The following is a 23746-nucleotide window of genomic DNA, read 5'->3' as shown; positions in this document are numbered from 1 at the left end:
TGGTACTATGTACTTTGGCTAATGGGTATTTGGGTTGGAGACTGTTTATTGTTTGCCAAATAAAAAACTAGCATTATATAAAATATTAAATTAAATTAAGAAAATTATTACTGTGCACAACTTAGTCAAATAGGTTTGTATAACTTAACATATGGTTTACAACTTCGATAGGCTTAACCAAGCACACAGACTTTTTCTTCATAAAAAAAAAAATTAAATCAATCACAGATAATATTGAGTACTAAAGCATTCAATTTTGATACATACCAGAACTGAAAGATGAACAAGATATCTGAACTCCAGGTCTGGATCTCTCAGTAAATTTTACTGGGCGATCTCTGAAGAATAAAGTACATGCTTTTAATACTATCAGGCTCATCTGATAAGCAAAAATCTTAGCATACTAACAAATACTGATATACTTGGCAGCAATATTATTTTTAAAAAGCTAAAGAAAATAAGCCAATAAGGGCTATTATATTTGTAGTTAAAAGTGTTTAACTATATAAATATAATTTATGACTTCACAATTTGACAATAATTTTATAAATGTATTGTCGTATTATTTAGTGATACTATTGTAAAATGTTCAAATACATCTTTTACATTTCAGTCTAAATATTGATTTTAAAAGATATTTATTCTAAAATCTCTTAACATCAAAATAGGTATGTATGTAAATATATACAGGAAGAAGAGTTACATGTATATACTTCAATACTAGAATGACTATACCAAAGTAATGAAGATATACAAACTTGATTTTTTACAAAATTCCAAAAATTTATTTAAACTTACCTAAACTTCATTGTTTTTACATGCCATTGCCAGAAACAAATTGTTCCATCAGCACCAGTAGAAGTGAGGTATCTAGTTGTGCCTTTAGTTGATGGACAAAACTTAAAAAAGAAGAATTCAAATAAAATATGAAGTTTTCCTGTTCAAACTACTTTTGTACAAATATAGCCCATAAATCATTTAAGAATTTCAGTATTAGTCCAGTGAGATGGCTAAATGAGCAATGTGTTTGCAAAAATGCCTGTGTTCCTGAGTTTGGAATTCACAGAATCCAGACAGTAGATGGAGAGAACCATCTAAGGTAAGCTGCCCTGACCTTCACACATGTGCTGTATGTAGCACATGCATGCCTGAAGCCCATATGCACACACAAATACCACATACACACAATGAAAAGAATTTCAGTGCCAGGGTGTTTGCTGCTTAAGTTCCATAGATTAGTGAATATTTAACAAAAGAATTAAATACCAAAGCCTAAAGAAAATATTAAGTGAAAGGCTGGAGAGGTGATGGCTTAGTGGTTAAGAATGCTGTTCTTCCAGAAGACCCTTGAAACTCCAGCTGCAAGGGATCTGATGCCTTCTTCTGGTCTTCGGAGGCACTAGTGCACACACATACACAATACCCCTTCCCCCTGCACATATGTACACATAATAAAACAAAAAAATAACATCTTAAAAATGAAAATAATAATGGCTAAAATAAAATATTTCAGTACGAACTACTGTTCTAAATAATTTAACATAATACCTAAGAACATGTTAAAGAAAAATGAATTCACATATGCATTAGTAAGTTAAATCACAACAAATGTAGAAAATATTTTCACGAGAAAGAATTACTTCTTAATCCTAGCTGGTTGGCCAGTCACTATGTAGACAGGCTGGCCCTGCACTTGCTACAATCTTATCTCTGCCTCCAGAATTCTGGGATTACAGCTTTCGGTTACCATACCCAGTTGATTTTGTCTTTTTAAAATTGGAACCATTTTCAATTGTCTTTCTGAATAAAGTTAACTATACTAAATCATTATTAGTATCATTGCCGTATGAACAGATTAATTTAAAAAATACACAAGTTGGCAGTCGTAAGAATCACAACTACCCTAAATAGACCAAAGTCTTTATAACAGTATACTTCTCAGGTTCTGACTCTTGGTATTTTATATCTCCTCAGAAAAGAATCATAAAGAAAGGAGGAACCATGGGTCTCCAAGATGGCTAAGCCATATGGAAATGTTTAAAATCAGACCAGATTTTTCCAGCATGGCTATACATTTAAAAATCATAAATGGAGGAAGGCCTGGGAATATAGTTCAGTGGTAGAATAGCTGTCCAACATGTACACGGTCCTGAGTATAATCCTGAATACTAGAATAATAAATCCCAAATAGAGATATAATTCCCATTGAGATAATAATTAAGGATTTTTATATATGATACTGGTAAATATTTTGAGCTCAAATCAAAAATAAATCATTAGATGGCTCATAGGTTAAGAGCACGGACTATTCTTCCAGAACACTCAGGTTCAATTTCCAGCACCCATATGGAAGATAACAACTGTCTGTAACTCCAATATCTGACACCGATATACATACATGCTGGCAAAACATCATGCACATAAAAATAAATAATAATTAAAAAATAAAATTAATTTAATTAGTTAAATCTAAATAAATGCTATTATATGTTAATATCTAACAGATAGAATTCAACTAGTACGTCTTTTACAAAGTTTCCGTCTTTAGTTAAAGATACTTGAATTACAAAGCTTAATACACAATAAATAGCAGGAGTCAACAAATCATGGCCCACATATACATCAAGCTTGCTGACTATTTGTATAAGTAAGATTTAATTGTACATAGTAATCTTATACCCTCTATGGCTATTTTATCAATTGTAAGAACGAGGTCGAGTAATTTGACAAGGACTATATGCTCTGGAAAATCTAAAATATTTCCCAATTGGTCCATGAATTTGCTACTGATTTGTAATCCGTAAGAGTAAGAATATGAATAATGACAATTTTATTGTCTCAAGAAATTCTAAAACCTTTATGATGCCCATTATATCTAAGTTGCTTTAACAATCACATGTGACATTTGCTATATATTAATTACATTATTTTATTTGATAAATGTTATAGATTGTTGAAAGAAAGCACATATATTTCTTTTTCGTTGAGACAGGGTCTCTCTATTTAGTCCTGCTGTTCTGGAATTTGCTATGTAGACCAGGCTGTCTTCAAACTCACAGAGATACTCATGCCTTTACCTTCAAGGATTAAAGGCATGAAAGAAAGGATAGGTATTTTTAACATACAAACTGATATACATAGAAAATTGAGCAAAACTAAACAACATAAAAGGAACCAGAAATTCTATAATTTAGTAGTAAAACTTTATCTAAAAAAATCCATAATTCTTTCTTATGAACATATTAATCATTTTACCTCCATGCTATTTATAAAAGAAGAAAAATAAATAGAAAAATAATATACTGTGAATGAATAGACAGTTAATATATTATAGTAAATAATATAGGCTACCAATGTTTAATTATTATTGTGGACAAAATGGCATGCCAAATGGATGGATAAAATTTTACAAGGCCCCAAGATGAAGAGCTACCTCCAATCAATGTCTATTGAGAGGGGGAGAATCAATTTTCTTTAGGAAAAAAAGCATCCTGCAAGGTTATAGAATCCTAAGTGGTCAGCCCTAAATACAAACATATCTATGAGCAACACTAAGTATACTTAGCAGGTTGTACTTATATATACATATGTGCATAGATGTGACAATAATAATAAGCAGTCACAAATTAGAGATGGTGGTACAGGAGAGGTAAGAGGGAGGGAGGTGTGAAAATGATGTATATACAGTATTCCTATATGAAATTCTAATAAATATATAAATAAACTAATGAATAAATAAACATATAAATAAAAACAGCAAGAAGATACAGACTTTTAGTAGGTTGAATAAAATGGTAAAAACAAAAAGACGGTCTTCTTGAGAACATAAGATTTGCACAGAGTTGTCATAAAGTAAAAGGGCAATTCATGTGAATTTCTAGGGAACACTGCAGAGATAGAAAATAGTAGGAAAAAAAAACATCTGGTTACTTTTTAGAATCTGCAATAGGAAAATGTAGAGTTCAGAGTAGGAAGATCAATGAGAGGTCCATTTCAATAATCTAGCCACAAATGTTAGTGGCTTTAAACAGCGTAGTACGGATGTAATTCGTGAGAATGTTCCAGATTCCGAGAGTAGAACAAATATGATCGGGTGACAGATTAGAAAAAGAAAAATATTAATTACAATCATGAAATACTCATGAATTTAGATAATACTACAGTTAGGATGCTGTTTGTCTCCACAAAGGTCCACATATTAAAGGTTTGGTCTACAAGGTAGGTTATTAAAGATGATAGAACCTTTATACAGAGGGACATCAGGGGAAGTGTGGGGATTATTGAAGGTATGCCTTTAAGGATGGTACCAACCTCCAATGAGCTTATGTGACTTCCTGTAAAGTGACTTAGGCTTTATGCATACATGCCTCAGCCATAATTCAATTTTTATTTCAACATTTCTTCCTTATTATTTACAGCATGAAATCATATAGGCAAGAGCAGTTGTAGAATTTGCATTATGCCATTTTAACTTTATCTCTGATACTGTGAGCTAAATTAACCCTCTTTACTTCATAAGTAATATCTTTCAGGCATTTTATTTAAGACAAAAATTGACTTAAACAGATGGGGAAAGATTGGTGGGATTAAATTTGAAGAAGGAAGAGGAATTAAATTTTCATTATGTTGAGTTTGAGAAATGTAGTAGACATTCATGTGATGATACTAAGTCCACAGTTGAATAAGCAAATATATAGCTATAAGATGGTCCCAAGATGAGGATATTTGAGTTATCAGGTTAATAGGCCTACAAATAAAATTCAAAAACACAAGGCCAAATGGTATCATTGGGGGCAAGAGTGAGGTTTTTCAAAGTCCATGGCTATAAAGGAAAATCATGCCTCAATAAACTTAACTAATCAAATAATCTTAACTAATCAAAATTTTGATTAAAAGTGTCATTCAATACAGAATAAGCATTCTTTCTGCTAGATTCCTATAAACAGATGATATGTTATTAAAATAGCACACATTAAAGGTAACTAATACCTTGAAATGTATTCTCTTTTATCTACTTGTAAAAGTTTTATGTAAGAATTTTTGGTTTTCTCTTTAAAAAACAGAATGGTAAAAATAAAACTTCAGCTTAGTTTGGTTAAGATCAAGGGTTTTTGATATATCAAGGACTTTCACTACCAAGATCTGGTCAAAATATTATATGCATAACATATTTTATACCAAATACCAAATTGAAACAAAAAAATCAATTAAACTAAAAATACAAAATTATCTCCCTAATATTAAAATTACACATACAAGTCCGGCATGTATCTTAAATTAAATATTAAGAATATGTCAATATTCACATTAGAACCAATTTGTATCATGATTAAAAAGTATTAACTAGTATACAGGCAGATATTTACAAGTTTAATTCCTTCTTCACATATACACATAAGATAAATATGGTGTCTCATGCTGGACATGAAGAACCCTCTTCATCATGTTTTTTTTTAATTTATTTCTAAAGGCACATTGGTCTGTAAAATAGAATCAAAGCTCTATGGCAGCAGCTTTCTGTCGCCATGCTTTGTGCTGTTACAATATAATATATATACATAATACATTATTAATATGTCAGAGATCTTATCATTGTTCTCACCTGTATGGAAGTAATAGAAGCTGAATGTCCCTGAAGGACAGCAACTGGTGCACAAGTTCGAAGACACCATACTCTCACAACTTTATCACAGCTGCCTGCAGCGATGAGAGTATTTTCATAGTTAACAGCCATGTCGGAAATTTCAGCGGAGTGCCCTCGCAGTGTAGCAAGGAGGCGTCCATCATCTGTAGCCCAGATTTTCACCAAACAGTCATCTGAACCCTATAGGAACACAAAAGACAAAAGATTTATAATGAAACAGAAATTCACCATTTATATCCAAAATGAAAAAAAAATTACATAGGAAAGATTTTACTAAGAAAAAATATAATGTGGACTCATTAGAAAATATAAACATTACTTAAATGACAGAACTAAGAGTTATTCAAACAACGGCATTTATACCAAACTCTTCAAAACTAATCATCCTAAAACATTTTACATATTTTATGCTTATACTTAAGTTATTAGCCATTAAGCATTTCTGCCATTGCTTCATTCTATATGCCTAGCAGCCTTGGATTAATTGTCTTAATAGTTTTTCTACAAATATTTCAAAATTTAGTCTATACCCTACATTGATTTCTCTGGAAAGCTGAGGCCATTAACAATCCCTAGTGAAAATCATTATGTTGCACTTCCTTTTAAGGATTCCAAAATGATCTTTAAATATAGTAAAATAAATTCTATTCTAATATGGTAAATTATCTAATTAATAGAAGACAACATCTACCATTATTATGTCCTCATACTAGAGACATAAGTCATCAACTGAAGAGCCTATACAATCTAAGGAGTTATTACTTCTCAAAACATAAAGCACTTCATTTGTTGTACGATATAAAAAGAAAATTGAAATTTGCTACTTCTCTCACCTCAGTAAGGAAGCAATCACATGAGTAGTTTATAGATATATGAGTATGCTGTTGATTTTACTCAAAATCAAGAAACATGACTTAGTAAAACTTAAAATTGGGAAATTTTAAAAATACCCAGCACTAAAATCAAAGAAATATGTGTATAATGTAAGAGGAATCTTCATCAATGTATAGTTCAACTATTCAATACTGAAGGTGATGTAATTACTAAAACCAAACTTGAAGCAACTATACATGGAAAAATGTCTTTCTGTTGTTGTTTTTTTTAATTTTTTTATTTTTATTTATTACACTTTATTCACTTTGTATACCCCATAAGCCTCTCCCTCCTCCCTTCCTGATCCCACCCTCCCTCCCCCTTCTTCACACATGCCCCTCCCCAAGTCCACTGATAGGGGAGGTCCTCTTCTCCTTCCTTCTGATCTTAGTCTATGAGATCACATTTAATAAATGCCTGTTGAATGGACTAAAACTGACTATATTTGTTTCACATAAACTAACCATCTTGAGTTTAGGTAGGCTTCTGAAGACATAGTTCTTAAATTAAATTTCCCAAAAGATAGTGGTTATCATAGTTCACCCTTCATTTATAGAAAACGAGAAATTATTTTCAATTTCAACCCCACTTTTCCTGCATTAATAAGTCCAAATAGAGTAAGTTACTTATAAAACATAATAGAATGGCTGGCTTCATTTGTAAATGTATAATGTTACAAATCATTAATTTTTAACTCACTGTAAAAATTCGCCTCCCACTTCGATCAAATGCTACACAGTAGACAGAAGATAAGTGCCCCAGAATTCTCTTATGCATCTTAATGTGCTGGTAAGCAGATGAGGGGAAAACATGGCTGAAGCGACTACATCCGGTTAATTGCCTGGCTGAGGTGATATTCACTGCAAATAAAATGAAACAGAAGAACGCATTTTAAAATCGAAAAGTAAAATTTATTTTTTGCAATTATGACTATTAAAATAAGACAAAATAGGGTACACCTCTCCTCTATGAAGTGTAATAGGTTGTGTTTTCTGTAGAATGTATTGCTATAATCTCTACAGACTACATTTGCAGTATATGATAAGTCTGCAATTATTCCTCCACTTTCAGATGGAATATTTCTTATACAAAAACGCTTAGAATAATATTTATAATTTCAGATTTGAGGGATTTTAGATTATTTGTATATAAATTATAAGATATCCTGGGGATAAGACTCAAGCCTAGCAAAATTAATTTGTTTTGACTACACCCTACACATATACATTGAATATTTTATAGAATACATTTAGTGTGGCTGTGTTTTATTCCCAGAACTTTTCATTTAAAGTCTTTTTTTTCTAACATGCAGTTAGCCTTTTCAGTTTAGGTTTCTATTTGCATGGAACATTACTTTTTAAGTGAATCATCTGTAAGCAGCATCTTTTTATGTAGTCATCCACTTGATAACAAAAATGATCATAAAATCCAAAGTAATTTGTAGAGTCAAGTCAATCACTACAAAAAATTTCAATGTCATTTTTCATGGTAGGAAATAATCCTAAATCTAAATGAAAATATAAAATTTCCAAATAGTAAAAGGATTTAAGAGCAGAAAGAGCAAAGTATAAAGCATATTTCCTGACTACAAAATACAGTATAACAAAATACAGTAAACAAAACATCATGGTTCTAGCATAGAAAAAAATATAATGATCAACAAAAAAGAATAAAGGTTTAATAATAAGGACTTAAAACAAATTGATACTCAACAAATGTTCAAAGAACAAACAATGGGGAAGGGATAAATATCTCATTAAATGCCATTGAGAAAACACCAAGTTCACATGCAAAAGAATATCAGACATACCAAATACAAAACTCAACTTAACAAAGAGTTAAGGGTTATATATATAAGCCCCAAAACTATAAAGCTACTTAAACTGTAATCTGAATTAGCACTCCAAAAAAAACTACATATAACAAAAAAAAAATTAAGAACAAATGAGATTTCATCATCTATAGCACAGGCAACAAGAGAATGAAGAGTTAGTCCTCACATTAAGAATTATGTGCAAATAACATATTTGATGAGGCCAGTATCTAAATTACATAAGTATTACAAGGAATCCAAAGAACTTAACAACAAAACTCTGATAATGGGTAATGAACCTAAAAAGACATTTCTCAAATGAATATGTAAAAAAAAAAAAAAAGTAGCAACAAATAGCCACTGAGTTCATGTCAGAGACAGTCCCTGTTCGCCTTACTAGATGCCCACTTGGGACACTTGAGCTGCTATGGACTACGTCTGAGCAGGGGCTCTAGCTTATTTCCAATGCATGGTTCTTGGTTGGAATATCAGTCTCAGAAAAGACCACTGGGCCCATTTTTTTTTTTTTGGTTCTGTAGCTCTCCCTGTGAGCTCCTGTCCCCTCCAGGTCTTTCTATCACCCCATAGTTTCATAAGATTCCCTGCACTCTGTGCAAAGTTTGGCAATAAGTCTCAGCATCTGCTTCAATACCCTAATGGAAAGTCTTTCAGAGTCCCTCTGTGGTAGGCTACCGTCTTGTTTCCTGTTTTCTCGCTCTTCCAATATCCATCCAGTTTGCCTTTCTGAGTGAGGATTGATCATCTTACCCAGGGTCCTCCTTCTTGCTTAGCTTCTTTAGGTGTACAGATTTTAGTATGTTTATCCTATATTAGATGTCTAATAAGTGAGTATATATCTGATCACTTCCCCCTAATGGGGGAGCAGCCTTACCAGGCCACAGAGGAAGACAATGCAGCCAGTCCTGATGAGATCTGATAGGCTAGGGTCAGAGGGAAGGGGAGGAGGACCTCACCTATCAGTGGACTTGGGGAGGGGAATGGGAAGCGATGAGGGAGAGAGGGTAGGATTGGGAGGGTATAAGGGAAGAGGCAATAGCTGGGATACAAAGTGAATAAACTGTAATTTTAAAAAATAACAAAAAGAAAAAAACTGTTCACAGCTGTAAGATAAAGGTGCTTGTTTCCAAGATTGTGGATCTTAGTTCAATCCCCAGAACACACACATTATAAAGATAGTACTGATGCCTGAAAATTGCCTTTTGACTGATATACATCATGAACACACACACACACAGTAAGTGTTAAGGATACATAAGGAAAATGTAAATTAAGTTATCACTTTCTAGAATAGTATAGAGGTTCTGCAAAATACAAAAAAAAAATAGAAGTACCATATAACCCAACAATCTTACTTCAAGAAATTCATCTTAAAGAAATGATATTGCTATGAAGAAATATCTGAAGCCCAGCACGGTGGCACACGTGTTTAATTCCAGCACTCAGGAAGGTACAGGCAGGTGGATCTTTGAGTTCAATGCCAGCCTGGACTACAAAGTGAGTCCAGGACACCCAAGGCTACACAGAGAAATCCTGTCTAGAAAAAAACAAACAAATAAAAGACATATCTGGACTACCATGTTAACTTGAGCAGCATTCACAAGAGCCACGGTATGGAAGATGACTAGATGTCAACAGATGAATAAACAAAAGTATATATACACACAATGAAGACTCATATACGGATAGAACTGAAGGACATTGTGGTAAATGAAGTAAGTCATATACAAAAAAATTAAGCATGATCAAATTTTTGCTTAAAATCTAAAGAATTTGACATAATAGGAACGGGGAGGATGGGACCTGGAAAATGTTTAAATATATTATATACCTATATGAAAACATCTTTAAGAAATCCTGCACTACATGCAATGAAATAAGAATGCTAATAAAAATAAGAGTAATTATAGAACTCAGTAACAATAAAGAAAATAAAACTAGTTTTGATTCTAAGTATATAAAAGTTTCTAATGATTCCCTCTTTTTTTTTTTTTGCTTTTTTACTATTATTTCTATTACAGTTTATGCACGTTGTATCCCAGCTGTAGCCTCCTCCCTCACCCCTCCCAATCCCCTCTCTCATCTTCTCCCATGCCCCTGCCCCAGTCCACTGATAGGGGAGGTCTTTCTCCCCTTCCTTCCAATCCTAGTCTATCAGGTCTCATCAGGAGTGGTTGCATTTTCTTCCTCTGTGGCCTGGTAAGGTTGCACCCCCCTGAGGGGGAGGTGATCAAAAAGTAGGCCAATCAGTTCATGTCAGAGACAGTCCCAGTTCTCATTACTATGGAACCCACTTGGACACTGAATGGCCATGGGCTACATCTATGCAGGGGTTCTAGGTTATCTCCTCTTTTATTTCTAAGAATACAAACCAATCATTTGTTGGATAGGCCTGTCTAGATTATTATGTAGAGTAAGAGTTAAATTTACCACTTTATAATTTCTAAAATTTTTCCTTCTCTTTTGAACAACTTGCCCACTGGCCCATTTTCATTTGTCCTATCTAATGTGCCTTTATAAAGAGTATTTGCCCCTGAGCAGTGATGACACATACACTGGGGAGGCAGAGGCAGGTGGGTCTGTTAGTTCCAGGAGAGCCAAGGCTACACTAAGAAACCAAGTCTTGAAAAAAAGGTATATTTCATTGAAAATAACTTTCATAAGGTAAGCTTGGACTCATTTGTGCCTTTTTTAAAGCATCTAGATATTCAAATATCATTTCTTAAACAGGGAACAGGACAGGAGCTTAAAACAGAGGGCCTCTGAAAGACTCCATCCAGCAGGGTATCAAAGCAGATGCTGAGACTCATAACCAAACTTTGGGCAGAGAGCAGGGAATCTTAAGAAAGAAAGGCAAGATAGAAAGACCTGGAGGGGATAAGAGCTCCACAAGAAGAGCAACAAAACCAAATAATCTAGGCAAAGTGGTCTTTTCTAAGAATGATACTTCAGCTGAGGACCAAGCGTGGAGATAAACTAGAACCCCTGTACAGATGTAGCCTATGGCAGCTCAGTGTCCAAGTGGGTTCTCTAGGAAAAGGAACTGGGAATGTCTCTGACATGAACTGATTGGTCTGCTCTTTGATCACTCCCTCCCTTGAGGGGGAACAGCCATACCAGGCCCCAGAGGAAGACAATGCAGCCAGTCCTGATGAGACCTGATAGACTAGGATCAGATAGGAAGGAGAGGAGGACCTCCCCTATCAGTGGACTTGGGGATGGGCATGGGAGGAGATGAGGGAGGGAGGGTGGGACTGGGAGGGTATGAAGGAAGAGGCAATAGCTGGGATACAAAGTGAATAAACTGTAATTAATTAAAAAAATAAATTAAAAAACAAATATCATTTCTTATTGACTAAGAAAAATAAGAATGCTTCTCTTTCTTTGTTTCTTTTATTTTATTTTATTTTTTTCTTATCAGTTACATTTTATTAACTCTGTATCCCAGCCGTGTCCTGCTCCCTCATTCCCTCTCAGTCCCTATCCTTTTTTTTTTTTTTCCTATTTTTCAGACAGGGTTTCCATGTGTCTCACTGGCCATCATGGAACTTGTTCTATAGGCCATGATTTCATTGAACTCTGAGATTTTCCTGCTTCACCTAAATGTGCTGGGATAAAAGGTGTGTACCACCAAGCCCAGCTTTTATCTCTATTTCTTACATTTTAGACATATCAATTTATTTCCTGATAAGTAATTTTTAGGCTTTAAGTACTGTTCAACTAACCCCAGAAATGAAGAATACTAATATATTTAAAGTCACAGACAGAGTGTTTTACATACCTATATCCCCCTTTAGGCTGCTTTGGATCAAACCCAGGACCTTACTAATGTTAGACAAGCACCTATACAACTAAGACACATTCCTAGCACTAGTCCTTAAATTCTTGGCTATGTGTGTGGTAGGGCAGTGTCTCATAACCCAGACTAGCTTAGAACTTGCTATATAACCATGGTTGCCCTGAAATGCTAATCCTATTGCTTCAATCACCAAGTGTTGGGGTTATAGGCATGCACATGCACCACCATATCAAGTCTAATTTATGCCTCAAGCATACAAGGCAAACAAGCATTCTACCAACTGAGCTAACTCCATAGCACCTGATTTCCTTTTCTTTTATACTTTGAGATATTATAATTTCAATTCTTATATAAGATATAGATATGTATATGTATATATATATATATGCATATATATCGGATAGTAACTCAGTTTTTGTTTTTTTCATTTTATTTTTAGGACAAATGAGTGTTTTGAGCTCATTCCATGCCCCAACAGACCTTGAACTTGCAAATCACCTAAGCCTCCCAAAAAATCTAGGATTAAAATAGGCTTATGTTACCCTATGGCACACTGAATTATAAGAATTTGAGATTCTTGGGCTGGGGATATAACTCAGTTCGTAGAGTGCTTGCCTAGCATGCATGAGGCTCTGGGTTCAATTTCTAGTATGGAATAAAACCAGACATTAGAACAAGTGACTGTAATCTTAACATTGAGAGGGTAGAAGGAGTAGGATCACAGAAAAAGGTCATCCTCTGCTAGAGGAGTTCAAGGCAGGCATGGGAAACATGGGACCCTGTCTCAATGAGAAATAAAAGGAATATGATTCTTCAATATTTAATAAGAAAAAGTACTCCTTCTTTCATCATTTTATAAACAAAATTACTAAAAAGACTTAAGATTCTAATGCTAGAGAACAAGAAGTATGTCTATTTTGTAATATGTTTTCATTCTGGAGCAACATGTACAAATTTACTATCTTGAGTCAAATACTTAATAGTATGGTCTCAAGTATTAATGGATAATAAAACTTTTAAAAAGAAGGCATAATGACAACAAATCAAATGCAAAGTTTTATTGTAAGGTTGTATACTAAGAAAACCTAATTAGTACAAAAGCTTATTCCCACAATAGTTTAAGACCAATCTGTTCTCCTAAATCAGTCACATCAAAACACCTAGGTCAGTAAGCAAGCAGAGATAGAGGATCAGGTCTGAAGAGATGGCTCAGAGGTTAGGAGCACTGGATGGATGGCTGTTCTTCCAAAAGTCCTGAGTTCAATTTCCAGCAACCCAAGGTGGTTCACAACCATCTGTAAATGAGATCTGGTGCTCCCTTCTGGCCTACAGGAGTACATGCAGGCAGAACACTGTATACATAATAAATAAATAAATCTTTAAAAAAAGATAGAAGGATCATTGAAAATGTATTACTTCTCCCACAAATAACTCAAAGTACATTCTCAGCTAACTACCTAATAGATGAAAGAGGGAATATTATCATATTCCCCAAGAGTCAGGAAGCATATGGTGAAACACACTGAAAATTGCATTACAGGTAAAGAGGCCACAATCTTTAAAATACTAAATAACTTAATTTATGGCAAGTTGAAAAGCAGTCGTCAGCATAAAATATTTGTCAAACTAAATATTTTTATTAGTTTTTGTTTATTTATTACTTATTACAACGTATTCACTTTGTACCCTGTTGTATCCCCCTCCCTCGTCTCCTCCCAGTTCCACCCTCTCTTCCTCTACTCCCCCTGTGTCCCTCCACTAGTCCACTGATAGGGGAGGTCCTCCTCCCCTTCTATTTGACCCTAGCCCTATAAGGTCTCATCAGTAGTGGATGCACTGTCTTCCTCTGTGGATTAGGAAAGGTTGCACCCTTCAGGGGGATGTTATCAGAGAGCCAGCCACCAAGTTCATGCCAGAGACAGCCCGTGCTCCCCTTACTAGGGAACTCACTTGGAGACTGAGCTGCCATGGACCACACCTGAGCAGGAATTTTAGGTTCTCTCCATGCATGGTCCTTGACTGGGATATCAGTCTCTACAAGGGCCCCTTGGCACATTTGTTGTTGTTTGTTTTTTGTTGTTGTTGTTGCTCCTGTCCCATCTGAGTCTTTCTATTTCTCCCTTCTTTCATAAGATTCCTTGCACTCTGCCCAGAGTCTGGCTATGAGTCTCAGCTTCTGCCTCAAGACCCAGATCAGTAGAATCTTTCACAGGCTCTCTCTCTGGTAGGCTCCTGACCTTTCCTTGTCTTCTGCTTCCGGATGTCTATCCTATTTGCCTTTCTGAATGAGAATCGAGCTTCCTCCCTAAGGTCCTCCTTCTTGTTCAGCTTCTTTAGGAATATATATTTTAGTGTGTTTATCCTATATTATATGTCGAATAACCACTTATGAGTAAGTATACACCATGTGTGTCTTTCTGCTTCTGAGTTACCTCACTCAGGATGATCTTTTCTAGTTTCCACCGTTTGACGGCAAATTTCATGATTTCCTTGTTTTTAATTGCTAAGTAGTATTCAATTGTGTAAATGTACCACAATTTCTGTATCCAGTCCTCAGGTGAGGAACATGTAGATAGTTTCCAGATTCTGGCTATTATGCATAAAGCCTTGCTTCCAAGGAGCAACAATAGATAATAAGATTGAAGCAGTAATTAAGTCTCTAGTCAAAGAAAATTCCAGGCCCAACCAACTTGTTGATGGTTTTGCCAAATATTAAAAGAATAATTAATACTCATTGTTTTCAGTGTGCCCAAGAAATTTTTGAAAAAATAATTCTTACAAGTGTATTCTAGAAGGCCAGTGTCACCTGATATCTAAATTAGATAAGGCAATAGGGAAGAAGCTTTTTCTCAAAACAAAATAACACAACAGTTAAGAATAGAACACAACAACAAAAAGCCCTAAATTTAGTTGGGGTTACTATGCACCAGAGTGGTAATGCAAAGGTGCCCAACAGAGGCAGGTGGATCTCTGTGAGTTCGAGGCCAGCCTGGTTTACAAAGCAAGTCCAGGACATCCAAAGCTACACAGAGAAACTCTGTCTCAAAAAAGCAAAACATAACAAAACAAAAAACCAACCAAACAAAATAAAAACAAAACTGCAGGCTTGGATGAAGACTCCTGGGTAAAATTAGATGTAAAGAACCTCAACAAAATATCAGCAAACCAAACCTAACAGCATACTGAAAAGATAATTCACTATTATCAACTGGAATTTGCCTCATTAAAGAAAAATAGTTCAACATATACAAGAGAATGAAACACAAAATCATGACTATTTCGATACAGAAATTAATCAAATTCAACATTGCTCCAAGATAAAATACTGACCATGAATATAGAAGGAATAGCCGTTAATTAATAAAGGCTGTTTACACAAAGTGATAGCATTATGTACTAAATAGGGAACAGCCAAAAACATTGACTCTAAAATGTGTAACTTCTTTTATTGTCTTAATGAGAACAATCAAGCAAAAAGAAAAAGTAAGTCCAATATGGTGTTCACAAAATGCCGAGAGAAAGGCACACTTTGTATAGTTTTAGGCCCACAGGAGCTACATAATTAAGTTTCAGGTTAGCCTGGGCAAATGAGCAAGATCCTATCCCAAAACATTAAAAAAATAAAAAAAAAGATAAAATGTCATAAGTCTACCAAAAACTCTCAGTGAAATGATGCTACTTATCTGTAATTCCAGCACTCCTTCGGTGAGTCCTCGGAACCCACGAAACACTATCAAATGAACACATCTGTAATCCCAGCATTCCCATGGCAAAATAGAAGGTGCAGGGAGGAGAATCCTGGGAAGCTACTGGGCCCGTTAGCTTGGAGTCTACAGAATCACAGACTCTTCCTCAACAAGTCCAACCAAGAGCAGAAGAACCGACCGACTCCTACAAGTCACCCTTTTACCTCCACGTGAACATCATAGCATGGAAACATGCATGTACACTAAACAGATGTAAAAAAATGGAGTGGGAGTGCACTTATCTAGCATGTGAAAGACCCTGAGTTTAATAACATCCATAAAAATAAAACCGCGTCTGTATCAAATATACACAGGTGGTTTTCCTGTCACAATTCCCTAACCAATTAAAATAACTACATAGCATTTAAACTGTTGTTAGAATCAATAGCAATTTAAAGTCAATTTTAAGTATATGGAACAAAATATGTAGCTATGTTCAAATACTATGTTTATTTACTTTATTTTACGTATTATAGTGCTGGCAATTAAATACCGGGCCTTTCACACTTAGTAAAAAAGTCTCTAACACTAATTTATAATCATAGCACTTCTGTCATACAAAGACTTTGAGCATCCATTAATTTAAAAATCACCAGAAGAGGGTCCTAAAACCAATCATCCATGATCCTAAGTGACCAACTGATGTATAAGATTAATAACTGACAAGGCTGGGGTTAGGATTAGGTAGAAGTGGGCCTGTGCTGGGCATGGTAGTGTACACCTTTAATCCCATCAGCACTACAGAAAGAAGCAGATGGATCTCTGTAAGTTCAAAGCCAGCTTAGTCTGCAAAGTGAGTTCCAGGACTATTGATAAAGAATTTTTATCTCTTCAAGGGCTCTTTATGTTTTCTTTTTAAGTTTTCAAGAAATGGTTTCTCTGTGTAATAGCCCTGGCTGTCCTGACTCTCACTCTGTAAATCAGGCTGGCCTGGAATGTGGAGATCCCATTCCTGGGATTAAGGTGTGCACCACCACCTCCTGGCTATCTTGGGAACCACTAAATCACTGGTTGTCAACCTGTGTGTCTCCACCCCTTTAGAGGTCACATATCCAATATCCTGTATACCTGATGTTTCCACTATGATTCAAAACAGTAGCAAAGAAAATAACTGTATGTTGGGGGTTCACCACAACAGGATGAACTACATACATTAAAGGGTCACAGCATTAAGAGGGTTGAGAACATTGCTCTAAGTAGACCAAGCTGCCTTTGAACTCACAGGTCCTTCTTTCAATGCTTCCCCAGTGCTGGCATTAAAGACTTATCCCACCACAAACATCTTGCATTTGCATCTTCCTTCATATCTTCATAACACTCCTCTAAACCTTTCAACCTGATTTTGTTACTAAACCCAGAAGTTTTGAAATGCACTTTTCTCCAATTTAACAAACATGACACTTGTTTTACACTTTCCTTTGTTAAACTATTAAGTTCTATTTCTGGAAGGTACTTAATTAAATGTGTAGTGTAAAAATAAAAGGACTAAAATATCTTGTGCATGTCACATACAAAAAATGTAACATAGGAAAAATAAACAATGTTCAACATAGAATTAAACAAAGTTATTTTCATTATATTTTATATAATGAAAACGGGCATAAAAATCTGTTTTCTTTTTCAAACATACTAAAATTTGTAGGTTATATTAAGAATGTATATATACATGTAACACAAACAATGAAAAAAAAGGCATGAATTTGAAAGAGAGGAATGGTGAGTATATAGAAAAGTTGTGGGAGGAAAGAGAAGGGGAAAATGGTGTAATAATATAATCTCAAAAAATAAAAGTAAAAATGTACTAAAATGACTAACCCTAATATTACTGCAATTCTGATTCTAGAAATCTATGTAAGGAGCTAGAAACTCAGCTGTATAAACAATGAATTTAAAATAGGTGTTTCAGTTTCCATGTGGCAGTAATTGTAGCACTTCCATCCATTTAATATTTAGTAAGCACTCAATGTATCACATACAAAAGACTGAGGTTGTATTTCAGTTGTAATTACTCACAGGTGTGACAAATATCTCTTCCCCTTCTCCAAATACATAAAAACAAGGAGTATAGAAGCAACTGGCTACATGCACAACTATCTAAGTATAAATAGGAGAAAAGGTAAATAGAGGGAGAAACCCAACAAAAACAAAGTCTGGCAAAAAATGATCCAAGGACAAGAGACAGGAACCACAGAAAATTAGGGAGGAAGAATGATATAAATATTTCTGACAGAAACTCAGTCATTTACTGTGGGAAGCAAAAGTTCTTTCTCAAGCTGTGGACAGCTGCTTGTAGCGAAAAATGTTTTCGCCCTAGCATTTACCTTGAAACAGAAATAAGCAGGAGGTTTTGCCAAGTTTCTTTAACTTGTCTGTGAGACCTTGGACCATGTCTGCCATACAGGAATGTGGTCTTTGAAAACAAGTTTGACTGTTCCATAAACCCCGTCCTTGTACCGATGTAAGTTAATAGGACTGGAGATAAAAGTGAAAAACATTTAAAAATAGAATCTTAATTCATCATGCCTTTGACTCAGCCTAGAAATACAAAAGCATGCATATTTCTTCTTTTAGAATAGTGTCACTATGTAACTAAATGAGTTAAGCCACGCCCTTGCCTTTCTAAGGAGAACTGTATGACAATTGTTTTGATACCAAATAGAAAAATTTCTATACTTTTTGCCATGATGGGATAATAATTATTAGCTCTTGAAAAATCACATTCAACTTTTAATATTACTTCTCTAATGACAAACTAGCTCTGCAGATGTGTGTTTCCATGAAATTTTAGTTATCTTAACTATCAGTTCCCATAAACATTAATCTTTAAAAGGATGAAGAATTAACATTTAGTGGTAATAGGGTAAGGCCCCAAGTAACATCACAAATATTGTGTATGCCCCCCATATGAATTTAAGTTATGTTTAATAATAAGTGTTTAACGTTGCTTTAAATTTCTTCCTTCTTTAAACCTGGCCCAAGGAAAACTCAATTGGAATAGACAAGCATCCAGCTAATGAAATAGCACAACTAAAATATAAACAAAATTATAAATCATATAGTCATCTTTTTTATGATTTTTTTTCATGGGTGTTTTTCTATATGTATGTCTGTGCAACCTGTGTATGCCTGGAGCCTGTGGAGACCACAGAAGGGTGTGACATTCCCTGCAACTGGAGTTATAATGGTTGTGAACTGCCATGTGGGTGCTGGGAACTAAACCTAGGTCTTCTCCAAGAGCAGCAGGTACTCTTAACCACTGAGATATCTCTCCAGCCACTATAGTTCTATTTTGCTCATTCACTATAGACATTTAAAAATTCATCCTTGATTGAAGTAACCATACATATATTTAAAGTGTTATATTAGTATGGAGAATGTTATCTTGGCATTAACTCCCAAATTCCTTCAACATGCTCCCTCATTTACATATAATTAAACTACAAAGCATCATTACTCATTAACTGCATAAAAGATGAGAACATTAGAATAAACAGTGTTGCATGCTTTACAGTACAGGTGAAGTTAGAATTTTTATTTTTAAAACTTATTTATGTGTACAGATATTTTTCTGCTGTGCACCATATCATGACCTGGTGACCACAGAGGCCTGAAGATATTGTCAGATGCCCTGGAACTGAAGCTGTCATATGGGTGCTATGAATTGAACCTGGGTCATTTTAGAAGAACAACAAGCACTCTTAACCACTGAGACATCTACAGTCCTCAAAGTGTTGTTTGAGCATAAGAGAATCAAAGATTCAAGGTTGCCCTACCACATTTGTAAGTTCTGTACTTTCTGCAGAAAAAAACTTTAACTCTTCATAGTTTGATCTTATTCTAAAGATCACATCATACAAATTCCTTATTCCTTGAGAATTTCAGAGCATACTTTTATCATATTTTCTATATAAAAAAAATTAAGTTCTACAGCATTGTTTTGCCAAAACAATGCAATTCTGACCTTGGGGGCTAGAGAGCTGTCTCAGTGGTCAGAATTATATTGTATTTGGTGAAAACATTACTGTAAAACTTTCATTTTAAAAAGAATATGATGAAAGTAAACTCTATGAAATTCACAAATGATTTAAAAAAAGAATTAACAAGCACAAAGTCCTGGATTCAATCAGTAGCATCACATAAAGCCAGTCATAGTGGAATAGAACTGTCATTCTGGCAAATTGGATGGAAACAGGAGAATCGGCTCATCAAAAGCACATGTCATCATCTGGTACACAGTGAGTACAAGCCTACTCTGGATTACAGAAACCCTGTATCAAAAAATGTACCCTATTGGTTGGGAATACAGCCCAATGATAAAGTACTTGCTTAAAATATGTGTACATAAACTGATGATGAAATTCTAAACATCAAGTTAAAAGAGGGATATATCCATGAGTTTCTAAAAAAGTAGGAACAGAAGGTAGCATCTTCAAATTGATTGAATGCAAAAATTTATTGTGTTACTTAGTGATGAAAAATTGTCTAGTTTAATCTTAAAATAAGGCACAAAGCAAGGATGTCCATTCACACTAGTTCGACCAACTACAGCATAATGCAAGAAAGGAAAAAAATGAAAAAAGTAAACCTATCTTTCTGTGTTGACATCCTCATCCACATAAACAATCTAAAAGTGTCTTTTTAAAAAATTCATCAAATTTAGTAAATGACTATCATAAGGTCAATACAAAAATAATTGAAAATATGTTATCTATATTCTAGCAACAAGTAACGGAAATCCTCCCAAAATGGAGCCATGGATTCAATGGTATTTGAAAGAAAAGCTTAAAAGTTTCTTTGTAATGACTGAACAGTGGACTATAAAGCTTATACAAGGGCTAAGGATGAGAAATGGTGAAATGATTTTGAAAAGTGAGATTGAGTAGTCAAACAGCATAGTCCATGAAGAGTCATACGATTAAAAAGAGAAAAGATGGTGCAAAACAATTACATTCCAACATGAAAAATGAACTGAACCACATACCCATTTAGTATGCAAAATAGAAAAAATACAGACTAGAAAAAAATTTAAAACAAAATTCCAAAACTTTAAAAAGGGAATAGAGACAATCTTGTGGCTCAGTATGGTGGTAACTCCTTTATCCCCAAGCGCTTGAAAGACGATAGCAGTTTGATTTATTTTTTGAGTTCAGGATCAAGAATATGATAGGGGAGTTAAAACAAGACAAACCTGGTCTACACACTGAGTTCCAGGCTAGCCAGACCCACATTGTGAGACCTTGGGGGGGAACAGATAGGCACAAAAACCTGAATGCTGTGTGCTTTAATTCAAACGGCATTCTAAATAACGCAAAGATATAGTCACAGAAGAAAAGATTAGTCATTTTCAGCAGTTGTAAGACAGGTATTAAAAAAGCAATAGAAACAGTATATAATCCTTCATTATTCTGGGAAGTTGCACAAATGTACACATTTGTCAAAAACTCAGTATACTGGACAGTTTAAAAGGGAGACTTTTATTCTGCATCACTATACCTTAAAGTATGCTTTACTTTAAAAATAGCCAGGCTGTGTACCAAAGGCCTCTGATCCCAGCCAAATAGAAAGCAGAGGTAACAGGAGATAGCATAATAAAGGCCAGCTTAGCCTAGAGCAAAACACTGTCTCAGAATCAAAGTATTGAAAAGATAATCAGTGGTAAAGAGCTTACCTAATATGTATGAGGCCCTAGCTTCATCCTCACAACAAAAAATAAACAGAAGACAGATGATTTATTGAGTGACAAACAAATATTAAAATCTAGTAAAGCTTTAATCCTTGCACTTGGGAGGCAGAGAGTGGGTGGATCTTTGTGAATCCGAGGTCAGTTAGGTGTATACAGTGAGTTCCAGGACAGTCAGGCTTTCCAAGAGAAAACTTTTCTCAATATAAAAGGGAGGAGGGGATAGTAGCACATACCTTTGATCCCAGCACTGAGGAGACAGAGTCAGGCAGATCTCTGAGTTCTAGACCAGTCTGGTCTACAAAGTGAGTCCAGGAAAGCCAAGGCTACACCAAGAAATCCTGTCTCAATGGGGGGAAAAGGCAATATAGCTAATTATCTACTTTTTGCAGCTCAGTAAGCGTATATAAAGTATGATAATATCTAATCATGAGCATGAGACAGTAATAAAAACAAGACAGAAAGAAAAGCAAACTATCTTTGGCCAATTATTTGACTTCCCTGGATTTTCTATGCTGCAAACAGAAGAGCTTTAACCTAGTTTCCCAGATATATTCTAGAAATGTTTAGAATCTTTCAAAAAGAGGAACCAGTCTCACTATATAGCCCTGGCTAATCTGGAACTCTGAGTAGACCACTCTGGTCTTGATCCACCTGGGAGTTAATAAGTTCTACTACCTTTTTGAATATACTAGTATTCCTTTTGAAAAATTGTTTATAAACAAAGCATATTAGCATTTATCTGTAATTCCAACGTTTGGAAGGTAGGAAAACAAAAAGGTTACAATGAGGTTATCTTGTACGTGAGACATTGTCTAAAAACTCTAATAAACCAACACAACAGGCTGGTCAAGATGGTGTACAATTTCATCCAAGCACTTGGAAGACAGATGCAGGTAGATCTATGTGAGTAGGAGGCTAGTTAGGGATACACAGGGAGACCTTGTCTCAAGTTTTTCTTTTAAAGCCAACAACAAAAAGTCTTCTTATGTTTTGATCACCTCCCCCTGAGGGGGGAACAGACTTGCCAGGCCACAGAGGAAGACAATGCAGACAGTCCTGATGAGACCTGATAGGCTAGGGTCAGATGGAAAGGGAGGAGGACCTTCCCTTATCAGTGGACTTAGAGAGGGGCATGGAAGGAGATAAGGGAAGGAGTGTGGGTTTGGGAGGGAATAAGGAAGGGGCTACAGCTGGGATACAAAGTGAATAGACTAATTAATATAAAAAATAAAAATTAAATAAAAAATCTTTTGATTTGAAACTTATTCATTCAAATTTTAGGGCACAGTGTATAAGCACTAGGAACTACAGAAAAAAATATTTTATGGAAGCAGAATATATCCCAGAACCATGGTTTTATAAACACTTTGTAAATGTTAGCTATAATCAAAATGAGCTTATACTTAGATCTATATTCTTGGTAGCTACTAGTAACTAGTAATTCTGGAAAATTTGGCCAGAGTTGTCCTAAGAATAACTAGGAACATGTGAATTTCAGTAAACTAGAACTATGAATCATGGCATTTTTTTTCTTAAAAAACAGATCAAGGTACAGAGTGGTTCATGCCTATAATTGCAAGGGGACTGCCTGGTTAAACAGTGAATTCCAATCCACTATGAGAAACAGTAAGACTGTCATAATACAACAAAAAATAAATAGAAAGTTGACTGATATAAAATACATAATATTACTATAAAATTGACAAAGATATATAAACAGATCACACTTTTTTTTTTTTTTTTTTTACTTCTGAAACCTATCTTGAAACAGTTTCCTTCAAAATTTTGTGGAAACTCAATACAGAGACATGGAAATAGAAAGCCATATGGCTTAAACTTCCTGTACTATATTTTCAAAAACGTTCTGAGACAGGGTGTGGTAGTGAAACACTATTCCCAGTATTTGTGAGGTGGAAGCACAAGTGGTCAGGAGTTCAAGATCATCCCCTATTACAGTAAATTAGAGGCCTGCCTAAACTATGTGAGATCCTGTCTCAAAAACACAGCAAGTTTCTGCTAAGAAAGGAATTAAATGGACAAAATAGGTCATGAAAATTAAATTGGCTTTAAGTAGAAAATGACTTTAAAAAGATAGCCCTGAGGCTTAGTATGTAAAGACACCTGTAGCCAAGTCTGCTGACCTGAGTTTGAGCCCTAAGATACAGATGGT

At 34.9% G+C, this 23746-nt stretch overlaps 1 protein-coding gene across 3 annotated transcripts in view; it reads right to left on the bottom strand.

Annotated features, from left to right (window-relative positions):
• The window catches only part of Brwd3 (bromodomain and WD repeat domain containing 3), a 102938-nt gene that overhangs the window by 66328 nt on the left and 12864 nt on the right, over window positions 1–23746 (bottom strand). The window contains exons 7-10 of one of the 3 annotated variants that reach the window (XM_060375448.1): window positions 7217–7377; window positions 5603–5824; window positions 799–899; window positions 268–338 (exon numbers count right to left, since the gene is read on the bottom strand). In XM_060375448.1, the coding sequence (XP_060231431.1) occupies window positions 268–338; window positions 799–899; window positions 5603–5824; window positions 7217–7377 (555 nt within the window). Of the gene's footprint in view, window positions 1–267; window positions 339–798; window positions 900–5602; window positions 5825–7216; window positions 7378–13228; window positions 13500–18214; window positions 18366–23746 lie in introns of those variants that run through there. The other 2 variants (XR_009588494.1, XM_060375449.1) reach the window with 2 other exon arrangements.

Source organism: Meriones unguiculatus, chromosome X (assembly GCF_030254825.1).
Source record: "Meriones unguiculatus strain TT.TT164.6M chromosome X, Bangor_MerUng_6.1, whole genome shotgun sequence".
Classification (NCBI taxonomy): Eukaryota; Metazoa; Chordata; class Mammalia; order Rodentia; family Muridae; genus Meriones; species Meriones unguiculatus.
The sequence above is the reverse complement of the archived record's forward strand: the minus strand, read 5'-3'. Positions and strand labels throughout refer to the sequence as shown.